The sequence below is a fragment of the Stigmatopora argus genome, chromosome 16 (genome assembly GCF_051989625.1).
Source record: "Stigmatopora argus isolate UIUO_Sarg chromosome 16, RoL_Sarg_1.0, whole genome shotgun sequence".
NCBI lineage: Eukaryota > Metazoa > Chordata > Actinopteri > Syngnathiformes > Syngnathidae > Stigmatopora > Stigmatopora argus.
The window spans coordinates 349,925-362,919 of NC_135402.1; the positions used below are offsets into that span (position 1 = coordinate 349,925).

The window sequence follows — 12,995 nt, forward strand, 5'->3', positions numbered from 1 at the left end:
TGAATTGTTTCACAGTCAAAATAACCTGCCGCTAATCAAGTGCAATTAATTGGATCGCTTCAAATGTCAACATGGAGAAAAAAGGATGACGGAATTCAGAGTAGAGCTTCACGGTGCCACGTTTTGACGGAAGCCCACGCAATACGCCGGAAAGTGTGGCAGGTGCGGACGGCCAGCGAGGAATTCCAAGTAGTCCACTAAATCTACAAAGACGTCGTCTGCCAATAGAGTCGGACCGGCGACGAAGATGGATGAGTGGAAAGAAAGAAAGAAAGGAGGAGAGAAAGCAAGTGCTGGGAAAAGGAAAAGGAAGGAAGCATGTAGAAGGCCAATTAAGGTGGAGCGCACTGAATGAGAAAGTCAATCAAATAAACTAATACTTATATTCCTGACAAAGGGAATATCCTAATAGCTTAGAACAGGGCTCGGGAACCTTCTTGATGAAGAGAGCCACAAACAATTCATATTTTCCAATGTTATTCCTTGTGAGCCATACTACAAATTTAAAAGTCAAAATACATACATGTAAATGAGTGCCTTTTCATTTTTTTTGTAATTTCACCACTTTTAAAGTGGAAAAAAAAGAATATTTTTTAAAAGATTCTTATGCTGTTGCTAATCAATGAGGATGCATTCCAGAAGAGTCTACTGCAAAAAAATGAAGATTAAAGCAAAAAAAATGAAGATTAAAGCAGTTCTGTCAACAGCGATTTACATATTTTAGCTCACAGGTTGGCAAAGAGCCAGATGCACCCATCAGAAGAGCCACATGTGGCTCCCGAGCCATAGGTTCCCTACCCCTGGCTTAGAAGGAAAGTTAACCCTGTGAGTGGTAGCTTTTTCCAAATAGGAGCATATTCAATTAAGGGCAAAGTTGACAGAGTGGAGCAGCGACAGGTGGCGCCAATCATCATCGTCATCGTCATCGTCACCGTCACCGTCACTGACCTACTTTGGACATCCACAGCTTTAAAAAAATGGCCTGTGCTTATCATTTCGCTTCAGGATCAACACCATTCTGTCCAAGCATTCAAAAAATAACAGACTGGAAATGGCAACAACAACAACAAAAATCAATTTACTGTATTGTGTTTAATTGACGTATTAAGTCTATGATAATAGCTGCCTTGATTTGCTTGTAGATTGCCAAGTTACACTTTGTTCTCCTCTTTCACCCCCCACTTGTTTCCAAAGACTTTCTCCTGGTGGCTTTAAGCAGATTATAAGGATGAAGATGGAATACAAATGACCGGGAGAAAGGACATTTGAGGGAAGAGCGAGGCGAGGCGAGCCGTCGGTGCGAAAACCCACACCTCTGCGAGCTTCAATCAATTAGCCGGCAAAGTTTTACGAGGGCAGCCAAGCAACCCACCCCCGCCCGCTTCGAGTCCCGCCGGGTGCCAATTTACGCTCCTCGCCTCGGGTCGGGTCAGAGGATGGGAAGACGGACGCGCTGAAGTTGCGCTCTCCGAGTGGAAGGACGGCGGTTGGAGTCCCTCGAGGCATCCGCATCCTAACCAGTCCCAAGCTCCTTTGAAAACTCAGCCCAGGGCTTCGAGTCAGAGGTTAGACGACGACAACAACAGTCAAAATACAGACACATACGCTTTTATGTTTTGAACTTAAATCTTCCTTTTCAAAACTGAAAATTGGACACTGGATAGGAGAAATAACAAGAGATACTTTAGAAAATGCCCCACTTTTGGCCCTCTATGATGAATGAGTCATATACATTGTCATGTTCTTCTCTACTTCCTTCAAATTTTGGCCCAAACTTGAAAAGGGGCCCCGATCTTTTCACAGCAGGAACAACTCAAATCCTACCATTTTACAATTTTATTGAAGTTTTGGGTGATAGGAAAGGATTAGCTGGTGGTAAGCAAGAATTAGCTGTTGCTGAAAGGATTAGGTTGAAAAAAGGGGGAAAGGAAGAAGCATGTGACATCATTCAAGTGAAAGGAAAGCACAAAATGATGCAATTTATGGTTGTGAGAAACAAACTAAGCATCAAATCATGGAATCCAAGTGCTACTTATATTTGATCCTACCAGTTGCGTATTATCAGGCTTGAAGGGTATCTCTGGTTCCTTGGTTGCCTGTCTTGACTTTCAAGGCTGGCCTACTGACCTTATATACGGTCTTATGACCTATGACCTCAGGCAAGAAGTGAGGTGAGTTTGGTTTGATTGGGTTTTTCTGCCCCCTGTTGGTCTGGAGGAGGGGGCAGACGTATTTTCTGCAGAGTTGACTTGACATACATAGATGGTTTACATGTCAGTCAGCATAGAGTGTAAAGACAAATTCATATTGGATCGGTTTGTCATTCTTTTGAGGGAAAGTTGGGTACTTTGATACAACTGGTCTTTTCATTTGAGGCTTGTTATGGCTAATGAAATGCATGAATGGTAACGTGACTGAAAAGGAGCTCCAACCTGTAAATTGGATACCTTTCCATTTCAGTGTCATGAGGTTATGTGAATTCAATTTCCCAGATCAAATGAGCCACCATGATCGACGAGATCTACTGATAGGACATTTCATTGAGTCTGTTTTTATCATCTCTTTGATTTTGCGCGGAAATAATCTCCATAAAACGTTTTCCTAACGGTCCCTGGCAAGTTTAATGGCAACAGTCCTAAGGTGGTCCTATTTGCATGAGCTCAAACATCCTCAAGGTTGCTCTTGTTTTTGTTCTTCACGCCCGAGTGGAGAATTGCCAAAACACGCAAAAGGGACAAAATATGTCGGCCTAATCTTTTTTTGCGGGTGAAAGATGGATGCGGCGGCACCGTGCTAATGAGCATTTCTCTTGCCCCATCACATGCTTCACTGGTCGAATAACAGGATTGTGCTTCTGCTTCAGAAAGACGGCAAGCAAACGTTGGAAGCGAGCAGATGGTTGCAGGAAACCTTTCTTACCCTTTTTCTGACACTCCTTAGTGGTGTCCAGTGCAGCGGCCATTTTCCCCCTAAAATTGCTCATTCGCTGATGAGATGCACAATCCATTTGGATTTTTTTTTTTAAGTAATGGTCTAAAAACTGTGGCACTCCATTTAATTGAAATGAAATATATATCTGATGAATGCGTTTAGCACTAAAGATAGTCATATCTAGAACACATTTGATTAAACACTTTTATAATTAGCTAATGAATAGTAGTGGAACCTTGTTATAGGCAGAGAAAGCCAGTTAGACCAAAGTCATACACTGCCCTCTGCTGTCAGGGTTTTCAATTAAAACAAAAAAAAACTATTATGGTATCAGTGTACTGTTTTTTTCAGGGTTTGTGTTGCTTTTGTTTTTACATTTGTACCTTTGTGGGTCTTTGCCATCTTTGGCTCCTTTCTTTTTTCTGGGCTGCCCGTACCCAACGCCTTAGCGTAGAAATGTTCATTTCCCAATTGTTGCTGTAAATACACTTTGCAAATGTCCAATCAGCAGCCGTATATGTTTTAAGGTTCTTTTGATGAAAAAAAGGTCTTGATTGCATCTTCCCCAGATGGATCTGCGTCATTTAATCGTAAAAATCAATCTGGCGCGCCAAATTAGCCATGGCACGTGTCAAGTCAAACTGGGCCACGCGATTGGCCGTCTATGACCACCGATGCAATGAAAAAGTTCAGTTGTGATGTATAGACAATCCAACAAACAGTGAGATTAGGCATTAGCTCGCTATTTATTCATAGTAAGGACGTTAACGTGGTTAACTGCATTTTTTTTATATTTATAATAAACTCTCGTAATGGTCGTGTGTGTGTGTCAAGAGAGAACAATAGGCATATACATACACTTGACTTTCTTGGCAAGTAGATATGGTATCTTTCACTAAGTACAGTCTGCTCATGTACAATATACACCTTGAAAAATAGACATTGGTTCTTTTTTTGTTTTGTTTTTGCCGTCAGGAGTCCCGTATGAGCGACAAAGAGCGGTGCAAGGCACGTCCGTGAGTTGACGCGTGAAATCGCGGTGAAGGCGGAGTCGGGAAATTTCCAGGCCATGTTTGAAATGAGCGGACGATGACGAGAAGCGCGACGGCGCGTCTTAGCTTCTAGCTAGCTCGGTGCTCTGCTTAGTTTGCGGTTAAAAAGTATTGCTTTAGCTAAGACACGTTAAGACAAAAAAAGTAGTGCTTTCCAGCCATTTCCGTACGAAAGAACTAAGTTGGAATGAGTTGAGGAACCTCATAAGATTGGCACCATCTTAGTCATTCTGAGGCCTGATGTGCGATTGTCCCAATAGACAAAACCAGGGATTTGCTTCCATTATAGTCCCAAGAAACTATGTTGAGGAAGTGATTTGAAAAAAGATATTTTGATGCGGCCCGCTGACTATCTTCAGAGAGCCCCGTTCTAGTGTTTTAACTCGTTTCATCGAATAGTGTAGGGTATTTTCCTTGTCGGGGTTTTAGTGTTGGCCTATGGGATAGAAGCTAGCTAAGCGGCAGGCATGTCGTGTTTCTCGTCACCTTTGGCGAATACGTGGCAACGGTACGCGCTAGCCATTTAGTCATCAAGTATGCAAAGTTGAATCCGGATGTTTTCAGTCGATGCGGTCCGGCTTTGTTTCTTAGGTCAGTCAAGATGATCCAAATCTCCTTTTTTTGCTTGTCAATCGGATTCCATGGTGTTAAATGAGGCCCATTACAAATGACACCCCAGGCTGAACCACATCATGAAATCCTCAACTGGGTAAAAACACTCGTTTCGGCAATTAACAGCTAAAATAGTTGTCGTCGTCCTCCTAACATTCGGCGAAGGCGATGTGAACGTGAAAGGACGCGGGTTTCTCTTCAAGGCAGTTGCGGTGAGGTCAGGAGTCCAAGGGTCAAAGTTCAAGCGGAACTTTTCCTGTGGACTCTACAAACAAGTTTTGCTTAAGGTACAAAAAAAAATGAAGAAAAAAATGGCTGTTGGCTTCAATGAAACACAAACTGGTCGGGTTTGCTCGTCCGGAATCGGGCACCGCCGTGTGGTTCGGGGGGCCGACTGGATCTCGCCTCCTTCCTCTCTAGTTGTCTGCGGTGCTTGGAGGCTGGCGAAGAAACGGTCGGAAGGCCTGTCCAGGAAGCGGAAAAGCCCAATTGTCAATAGCAAAAACTGGCGCTGTACCCAGGAACTGTAAATGTGAGTTGTGGACCTTCCTTCTGATAAAAGTAGTGCTTTTACTGCCTGTTTTCTCTGTATTTCCGTTCTTATTGTCGCCTTGGAAAAAGACTCACCTGGCGTGGATCTCTCTCTCATCTGAAGCTCTTCTGCTGCTGCATCAGCCCGACGTTCTCGTAGACTCGGGAGTTCTCCTCGCGCATGCTGAGCGGCAAGACGGGTGAGCCGAGGCGCCGGGCGGGGCAGGGCGGGGCTCACTTACTCTGCGCAGGTAGGCGTGGGCAGCGGCGTGCACGGGGGAAGCGGACTCTGCTCGCCGCCCGTCAGGTCCGACAGAGAATACTTGATGTTGGTGTACTCGCGACCTTTGATCTTGCTTTTCTGGAAGAAAAAAAGGGAAAGTCACAGTTAGTTGTTTAAAAAAATAGCGCTCTCCCACTTCAAATGGTTTGGACCTCCATCGCCGTCAATGGCAGCCCATGAGTTTAAAGTTAAATTGGCATGCATTTTAAAGACCTGCTCCTCCACGATGCGCCTCTGCAGCGTCTCGATGTAGTGTTGCACGGCCATGTAGATGAAGCGGTACTGAGCCTCCGTCTGCACCATGCCGGAGCGCTGAGAACGGACCATCTGGATGCTCTTGGGAACGTCGATGTCGCAGTCCACGCCTGGGCGGAGGAGCGCGAAGACACGTCAGTCGGGCCAGGCGCTCAAAGTCCGCCCGTCCCACCCACCTTTTTCTCGGATGACGTCGATGAGGATGTCGATGACGATGAAGGTCCCGGTGCGCCCGATCCCGGCGCTGCAGTGCACGGCGATGGGCCCGGCGTCGGGGATGCCCTCCTGCTTGAGGTTGACCTCCTCCAAGAAGTCAAGGACGCCGCCGGGGTCGGTGGGGACGCCGTGGTCGGGCCACGCCCGGAAGTGGTACTGCCACACCGTGCGCTCCGTGTTGCCCTGCGGCGGCCAAAGATGGACCGAAATGACGGACGGGACGTCCGTGGCGGTGCCGAAGCCATACCTGGCCCACTTTGGAGAGTTTGAGCTCTCGGAGGATGTAGTCGTGCGCCGCCGTCTCTCGGACGTTGCGGACGCGCATGGCACCGTATTCCTTCAGTGCGGACATGTCGGGCCAGTACTTGACGCATTTACTCTGGGGACCGAGCCAAACATTACTTTGTCCATTTTTTTGTATTATTAGCTGTCAGGCAGCTATCAAAACACCCCATTTGTAGCACTAACTGAATCCAGGGAAGCGTGTCTGACCTTGCCTCTCTCCACTTCCTTGGTAGTCATGACGATGACGCGCGAGTTCTCCTGGAACACCATCCTCCAGAAATCGCTGATGGTGCTCTGCAGGCAGCCCTGAGTGGCGATGTAAGACTTCCTGGGCTTACTGTCCTGTTCGGGCTAAGCGCGGCAGCGACTCAGGTTAGCAAGCGGGCCTGGGCCCACGCGCCGTGGCACTTACCGAGCTGGGCGACGCCACCGCGATGAGGTTGGCGTTGATGTAGTCGGAGCCGGCTTCGTTGGGGTCGCCGTCCGTCAGGACCACCCGGGTGTGGTCAACTGCAAAAATAGATTGGAAAGGTTCTGCCATTGGCTGCCAGGCAATTCAGGGTGTGTCCCCCGCCTCCTGCCTAAAGTTGGCTGGGATAGGCTCCAGCACGCCTGATTTCTGACAGCACTAGTATACAGGATGACATCGATCTGTGCCATTTGTTGTGTAAAGGCTGTACCAGTCCAGTCCAGTCCTGTCCTAACATGGCCACCAAGAGGAACCATCAGGTCAGTACTTGTCAACTCACTGCACATGGATGCCATCTGCTGCGCTTAGAAGATGGCTACAGTATGCTTGTGTCAGGCGAGCAGGCAGTCACTCACAAGGCAGAATGTTCTTGTATCGGTTCTTGTTCTTGTTCTCAGCCCTCTGACCCTCTTTGCGGCTGTAGAGCAGCTTGCACTCCTGCTGCTGTAAAGTCTATGGCGAGGTACTGAAGGGTTAATTCAAAAAGCAGGCAAATTCCAACAAAGATCAATTAGCCGCACCTCAAACTCCTCCCAAAAGCCCTGTTTGACTTTATCCGTGGCCTCGGCTAGCTTGCTGAGCTCCCGTACTCTGCTCTCGATCTCAGCCGCGTTGATGCGAGTGGTGTTGAGGGGCTGTGCCATCGAGAGAGAGAGAGAGGACAAAATGATTTTGGAGCCCAAAAGCCACATTGGATAGGATAAAGACAGCCACCTGCTTGAGCTGCAGCACAGTGCCCAGGGTCTCCACCATGGGGTTCTTCTTGTAGTGCTCCACGAGGTCTGTGAGGGAGTCAAACTTCTCGCCACCGCCGACGTCATATTTCAGGTCGTGCTGATGGAGGAGGGAAAAATAGTCAATATTTGTGTTTTTAACCCAACTGTCGTCTCATTTAGGACAAAAACAAATTGTTTCCAAAGCTGGTCACTGGCTGACCTGGCATCGGATCATGACGTGCGTGACTTTGGGCTTGCTGTCGCTGCCGTCTGTCTTGTCGTCGCCCGTGCGCACCGACAGCACAAAGTCTCCGGGGTGGCTCTGGCTCTCCCGCACCAGGAAGCTGCCGTTCTTGCCTTTCTCGGTGAGGAGCTTCTCGGCCTCGCGGCCCGACAGGTGCCCGTGGAACCACCTGGAAGCGGAAGCAAACGCCGCCGTCGTCACGTCAAAGTGGGCGGCGGCCACTCGCCCGCGCCGGACTCACCTCTCCGATGTCGGGTCGGCGCAGTTGAGGGGATACTTGAGCTCGATGACGTCGCCGTTCTTCTCCTTCAGCTGCCCGTGGTGTTCCATGTAGTACTGCACCAGCTCGGCCAGAGTGGCAAACTTCTCGCCGCCGTACAGGTCGTAAAAGTCGCCCGTGTTCTGGATCTTGATGTGGGTGACGGCGCCATTCCGCCTGCGTTTTTGTCAACGTGGAAATTTAGAGGGTTAGGCTCATTTGCAAAGAATCTGTTAGGCGTTCAAGCGCCCGCCTTACCGCACTGACAAGGTGAAGTCTCCAGGGTTACTCTTGCTGGGTCTTGCTAAAAAGCTGCCGTCCACGCCACGAGTCAGCAGAAGGTTCTCCGCCTCCACTCCCGTGATGTTTGGATGAAACCACCTGGAGAAAAATAAATCTGATATTGCTAAAAGGAGAATTTTTGAATGTTGCACCATTACCAATATTGGTCCTGATACAGCACTAAAATAATGTCATCGGTATGGGCGAGTACTAAGAAATATCCGATTGATGCTGTACAATATGCTCCACTTTTCAAGATCTAGCTTGCAACCGCTGGTCGCCAGCCCTACCCAAGATGGCCACCAGATACACACGCCAGCAAATAAAAAGGGGCCATTGGTAGATGATGATGATGATAGATCATCCTTCTGCTGTGAGTTGACCTCCTATCAATTGGAAGTGGTCATTGCCAACCTTCCCACTCCAAATGAATCGGACATCTGTCTACACGTCATAGTTAAGGTTTGTCAATGGCAGCCCTTGGGGTAAAAGTAAAATATATATAATTTTACGATTTTTAGGTGAATAGTAGGAGTACATGTAAAATTTATTAGTATACGTATTAACTATGGCGGCTCTGGTTGCAAAATATGCTACGGTTAGTACTTTTTAAGGCAAGAATTCCAATATATGACGCAGTCATCCACACAGCTGTGTTCTGGTGACAAGCTAGCACTGTTGCAGTCTGCGTCGTTGAAGGGCACTTTTCTTCTCTCGCATAAAGGCGCTCATGCAAACAACACTGGCATCATCATGAACCGTGCGTGAACGTTTCATAAGACAAAAGCTAGCACGTCCATTCCTCAATCTAAACACACCGAGACAAACCTCGGAGAGCCTTTGTGCTTGTTTAGCGATAAGCCGCCTTCTAAGGTAGTCGGCCTTTGACGGACTTGACTTTCTAGACAAGCGCTTACCTCCGAGATGTCATTATTTTCTCTTCTCACTTCCTTCCTTACTTGGCAGCTAGCAGTAGCTTCCCAGCTAGGTAGCTAGCAGTAGCTTCCAAGCTAGACGGCGAACCTCGGCGGCCGTTTTTCCCTCCTCTAGTAGCCAGGCAACGGCGTTCATCGGCTCATATGCGGCCAATACGCATGCTCGAATGACGGCATCGATAAAAAACGGGAGCAAGACCTACGTCTCAAGTTTTTATTAGGCGCGTCCCGGAGACTTGAAACCGAGTCGATTGTAGGACGTCACCAAATCTGCGACAACCCTAAGGGGTGTGTTGTATTCGTCGCCCGTTTCGGTCGACTGACTGTATGCCCGGGAAACAAAATGGACCCCGAGTCATCCGGGCGACAAATGAAAAAATGTTCACGCGTTTTCACCTCTTTTCATGCGCCCCAAAAAGTTGTTTTCTTTTTTTTTTTGCAAGCCGGAAGCGAAAAAAATAATAATTTTATATTATTTGGTATGTTTTGCCTTGGTTTAAAGTATTCTGGCTTTTCTGAAATCTAACTTCAATGTCAGAATTATATACATTATTGTAATAGAGTCGGTTCCAAATATGTTGTTTATCAAATGGCACTGCCCAAAAATGGCCGACAAAAGATAATGATCCTCTGTTGGCTCACAGGGCGCGTTTCGCATCTAGAGCTATATACATGTGATATCGGTGGCGTAAGGCGTACGTGGCAATCCCACGGCAACGCTACAGTTTACCACTTTGCTTTTTTTCCTCTCCGCAGTGCCGCAGAGGACTTAACGCAAAGAGGATCATTTTTAAAATTTGCTGCAAATTGTCTCTCTGACCCACTTTAGAGTCCACCAACAATGTTGACCACGTCGGAGCTTCTTGTTCTACTGTCCGTCCTGTCCGCCACGGTGTCCGGCTATTTCGTTAGCATCGACGCCCAGGCCGACGAGTGCTTCTACGAACGCGTAAACTCCGGTACCAAAATGGGCCTCATGTTCGAGGTGGCCGAAGGAGGCTTTTTAGATATCGACGTGGAGGTGAGGCTCCCTGAGCACGGACCGGACCGAACCGATCGTAAATATGGCTACAGGCCCGGCTGCTTTGCCGCTGTCAACCGCCATCTTTAGCATTAGCATCTAGATAGCAATTAGCCTTCGTAAAGCCTGCGACGTCAAACCTGTCTCCCGTTTCGTCTTGCCATCTGCCATGTCTTCTTTTTCAATGAAGTACCTATTGTGCAAAAATAATTGAAGACTGCACGATGGACTAGTGGTAATCACGTTCGCCTCGTAGTTCGGAGATCAAGGGTTCAATCCCCGGTGTATTCCGACCTTTCTGTGTATGTGTGGTTCAGTTTGCACCCTTGCGAACCTTGTGAAGACCGGCAGTAGTAAAAATGAATTAAGAAAAATGAAAAAAAACAAATGCTTTCATATAATTGCCTTGTTTTGAAACAAGTCAGATTGTTGATGCTGCGGCCTCCTTTCAGATATTGGGCCCCGACGGCAAACTGATCTACAAGGGCGACCGCGAGTCCAGTGGCAAGTACTCGGTGGCGGCGCACATGGACGGCACGTACAAATTCTGCTTCAGCAACAAAATGTCCACCATGACGCCGAAGATCGTCATGTTCACCATCGACATTGGCGAGGCGCCCAAAGGACAAGACATGGAGACGGAAGGTGACGGCCCGACTTTGAACCCGTCGGTCCTCGCGATAGCACTTTCCTCTCATTGATCGTTTTTGTTGTTGTTGTTTTTTCCATGTGTTGTTGTTTTATGACGGTCTTCCGGGCGCCCTCGTCCCGCCCGCAGGCGGTGGCACTTGGGACGGTAGGAGCGGAGAATGTGGACTTTTGGTGCACTGGATGATCTGGTCTTTCCCAGCCTTTGTGCCGCGACGTCAAGTCCGAATGCGCCAAACGGTCTATTGCTAACAAGCGCTGAACACTAACGATACAGGGGTCATTCTATCAAATTGGCCTAGATGTCATAAGTGAAACAAAACAAATAACAGACAATACCGATTAAGCCTAATATTTACAACATCTTAACTTCGATACAGCTTTGGCTCAAACTGTTGATTTTTAAAGCAACTCCGTTTCACCTAGGGCAGCCATAGGGTCGATATATTCCGTGCGTGTCAAAACGGTGCTTTGGCGCCACAAAGGTTGGGAATCGCTGTTGTCACTAAAGTTGCTGTGCGTAGTTGGACGCCATTAATAGCGCACGTTGCCCTGTGTGAGGAACTGGAGTGATCGCAACCTTAAAAAAAAATGTATTTTTTTCTGCTATTGACAGTTGTAAACATTTGTTTTTTTGACAGCTCACCAAAACAAGCTGGAGGAGCAGATCAACGAGCTGGCCGTGGCCATGACGGCCGTCAAGCACGAGCAGGAGTACATGGAAGTCCGCGAGAGGATACACAGAGCCAGTGAGTGCCGGCAATTCAACCCAACGTCTTTTTCGCCGGTCGTCTTGTCGTGGGTGGCCTCTTGACATGTTTTTTTTTTGGCCAGTTAACGACAACACAAACAGCCGAGTGGTGCTGTGGTCCTTTTTCGAGGCTCTCGTCTTGGTGGCCATGACGCTGGGACAGATTTACTACCTGAAGAGGTTTTTTGAAGTGCGGCGGGTGGTCTAAGTGCCATGGCGGCAACAGTTCTTGGCCAAACGGACTGGCACTTTCATCTAAGCTGTTCCCAAACGACTGTGAAATGATGGAAGAGGTTTCTTTTTCTTCACTTTTAACTCCTTGATGCCTGAATGAACATTTAAAAATATGTAACCATATCTCTCAAAAGGCAACGAGGGAACTCACAAGTGCATAAAGATAGGAATTGTGAAAAATAAAAATTGAATTGAAAAATGGATCATCCTAAGTGAATTTAAAAAAAACTAAATGGGAATATAGAAAATGAATTAGAAAAACAAATAAATTTGCTGTGTTCATTTTGTGGCCATATGTAGTACATATGATGAATTCTAAACAATGTGATCCCCCAAAATTATGATACTGATTTATGAAAAATAATTTCCATTTGCTGTCAATTATTGACTCATTTGGCCTTACGTAAAGGTTTAAAAAATATGTTTTTTAATCATTTGTATTTTTTCTTGCACTTGCAAAATCCCCGATGCTTTATTAATAATTTTTACATGTACATTCAGGAATTAAGCGAATCAATAAATGGGTTGTAATCATTTGCCAGTTCTGTTTAGACACAAGTGGCCGTTTAAAATACGCATGAAGGTGTAAGGTTATTTTTTTTTGTCACTTTTCAGGGGAATTATAAAAGGTCAAAGGTTGTTTTTGAATGTTTTCTCGAAGTTAAAATTGTTGAATCTGAGGGTGGTGTCCTGATCTACTACTGCTGTGTGCTGCTTATTATGTTTGGGGGATTCTAAAGGGTACCTTGATCATTGTTTTGGAACACTTTTACCGGGAGGCCATGTTTAGTTTGCCCCTTTTTCCTTGGCTTGATTTCACAAGTTTTCCGTCTCTTGGCTTCAGCGACTGCGTCCATCGTCTCAACTGAACGCACTCGCAGGTATTTGTACCCCACATTTAAAAAAAAAAAAAACTTTTTGGGTTGTTTGTTTTTTCAGACTCGCAAACTGATAAGACTGAACAAAAAGAAAGGTGGTTGAAAATAAGCCCCAGGTTTCCTAATAAAACAGTTCTACACAATGATTGTTTAACTCATTGGTTGAGTGACAGCCACTTTGCCAACCTCTCACTTCAAATGCATTGGACATCTACTGAGAATAAACTCATTAGTTTACAAGAACTTGGTGGATTGGATGTCTATCGTCGTCGATGGTACTGACATCCTTTGTGTGAACCTCATCGCAACCCAAACGTCCATCTCATTGCGGTCACAGTGGCATCAACTTTGGAATTGGATTGAAGAATGAAACCTTAGATTAGCCAACATTTG

At 46.6% G+C, this 12,995-nt stretch overlaps 2 protein-coding genes across 2 annotated transcripts; one reads left to right on the top strand and one right to left on the bottom strand.

Annotated features, from left to right (window-relative positions):
- Positions 1 to 3,658: 3,658 nt before the first annotated feature.
- On the bottom strand, positions 3,659 to 9,927 carry ptpn11a (protein tyrosine phosphatase non-receptor type 11a). Its single transcript, XM_077622441.1, has 15 exons — positions 9,053 to 9,927; positions 8,112 to 8,234; positions 7,836 to 8,030; positions 7,571 to 7,763; positions 7,349 to 7,468; positions 7,156 to 7,269; positions 6,991 to 7,087; positions 6,578 to 6,675; positions 6,373 to 6,516; positions 6,128 to 6,259; positions 5,841 to 6,063; positions 5,623 to 5,774; positions 5,369 to 5,487; positions 5,223 to 5,310; positions 3,659 to 5,059 (listed from the first exon to the last, which is right to left on the bottom strand). The coding sequence occupies exons 1-14, from the start codon at positions 9,064 to 9,066 to the stop codon at positions 5,241 to 5,243; spliced, it is 1,794 nt and encodes a 597-aa protein (XP_077478567.1). The 5' UTR covers positions 9,067 to 9,927; the 3' UTR covers positions 3,659 to 5,059; positions 5,223 to 5,240.
- On the top strand, positions 9,726 to 12,745 carry tmed2 (transmembrane p24 trafficking protein 2). The gene is made up of 4 exons (XM_077622443.1): positions 9,726 to 10,091; positions 10,544 to 10,736; positions 11,381 to 11,488; positions 11,574 to 12,745. The coding sequence occupies exons 1-4, from the start codon at positions 9,912 to 9,914 to the stop codon at positions 11,696 to 11,698; spliced, it is 606 nt and encodes a 201-aa protein (XP_077478569.1). The 5' UTR covers positions 9,726 to 9,911; the 3' UTR covers positions 11,699 to 12,745.
- Positions 12,746 to 12,995: the final 250 nt, after the last annotated feature.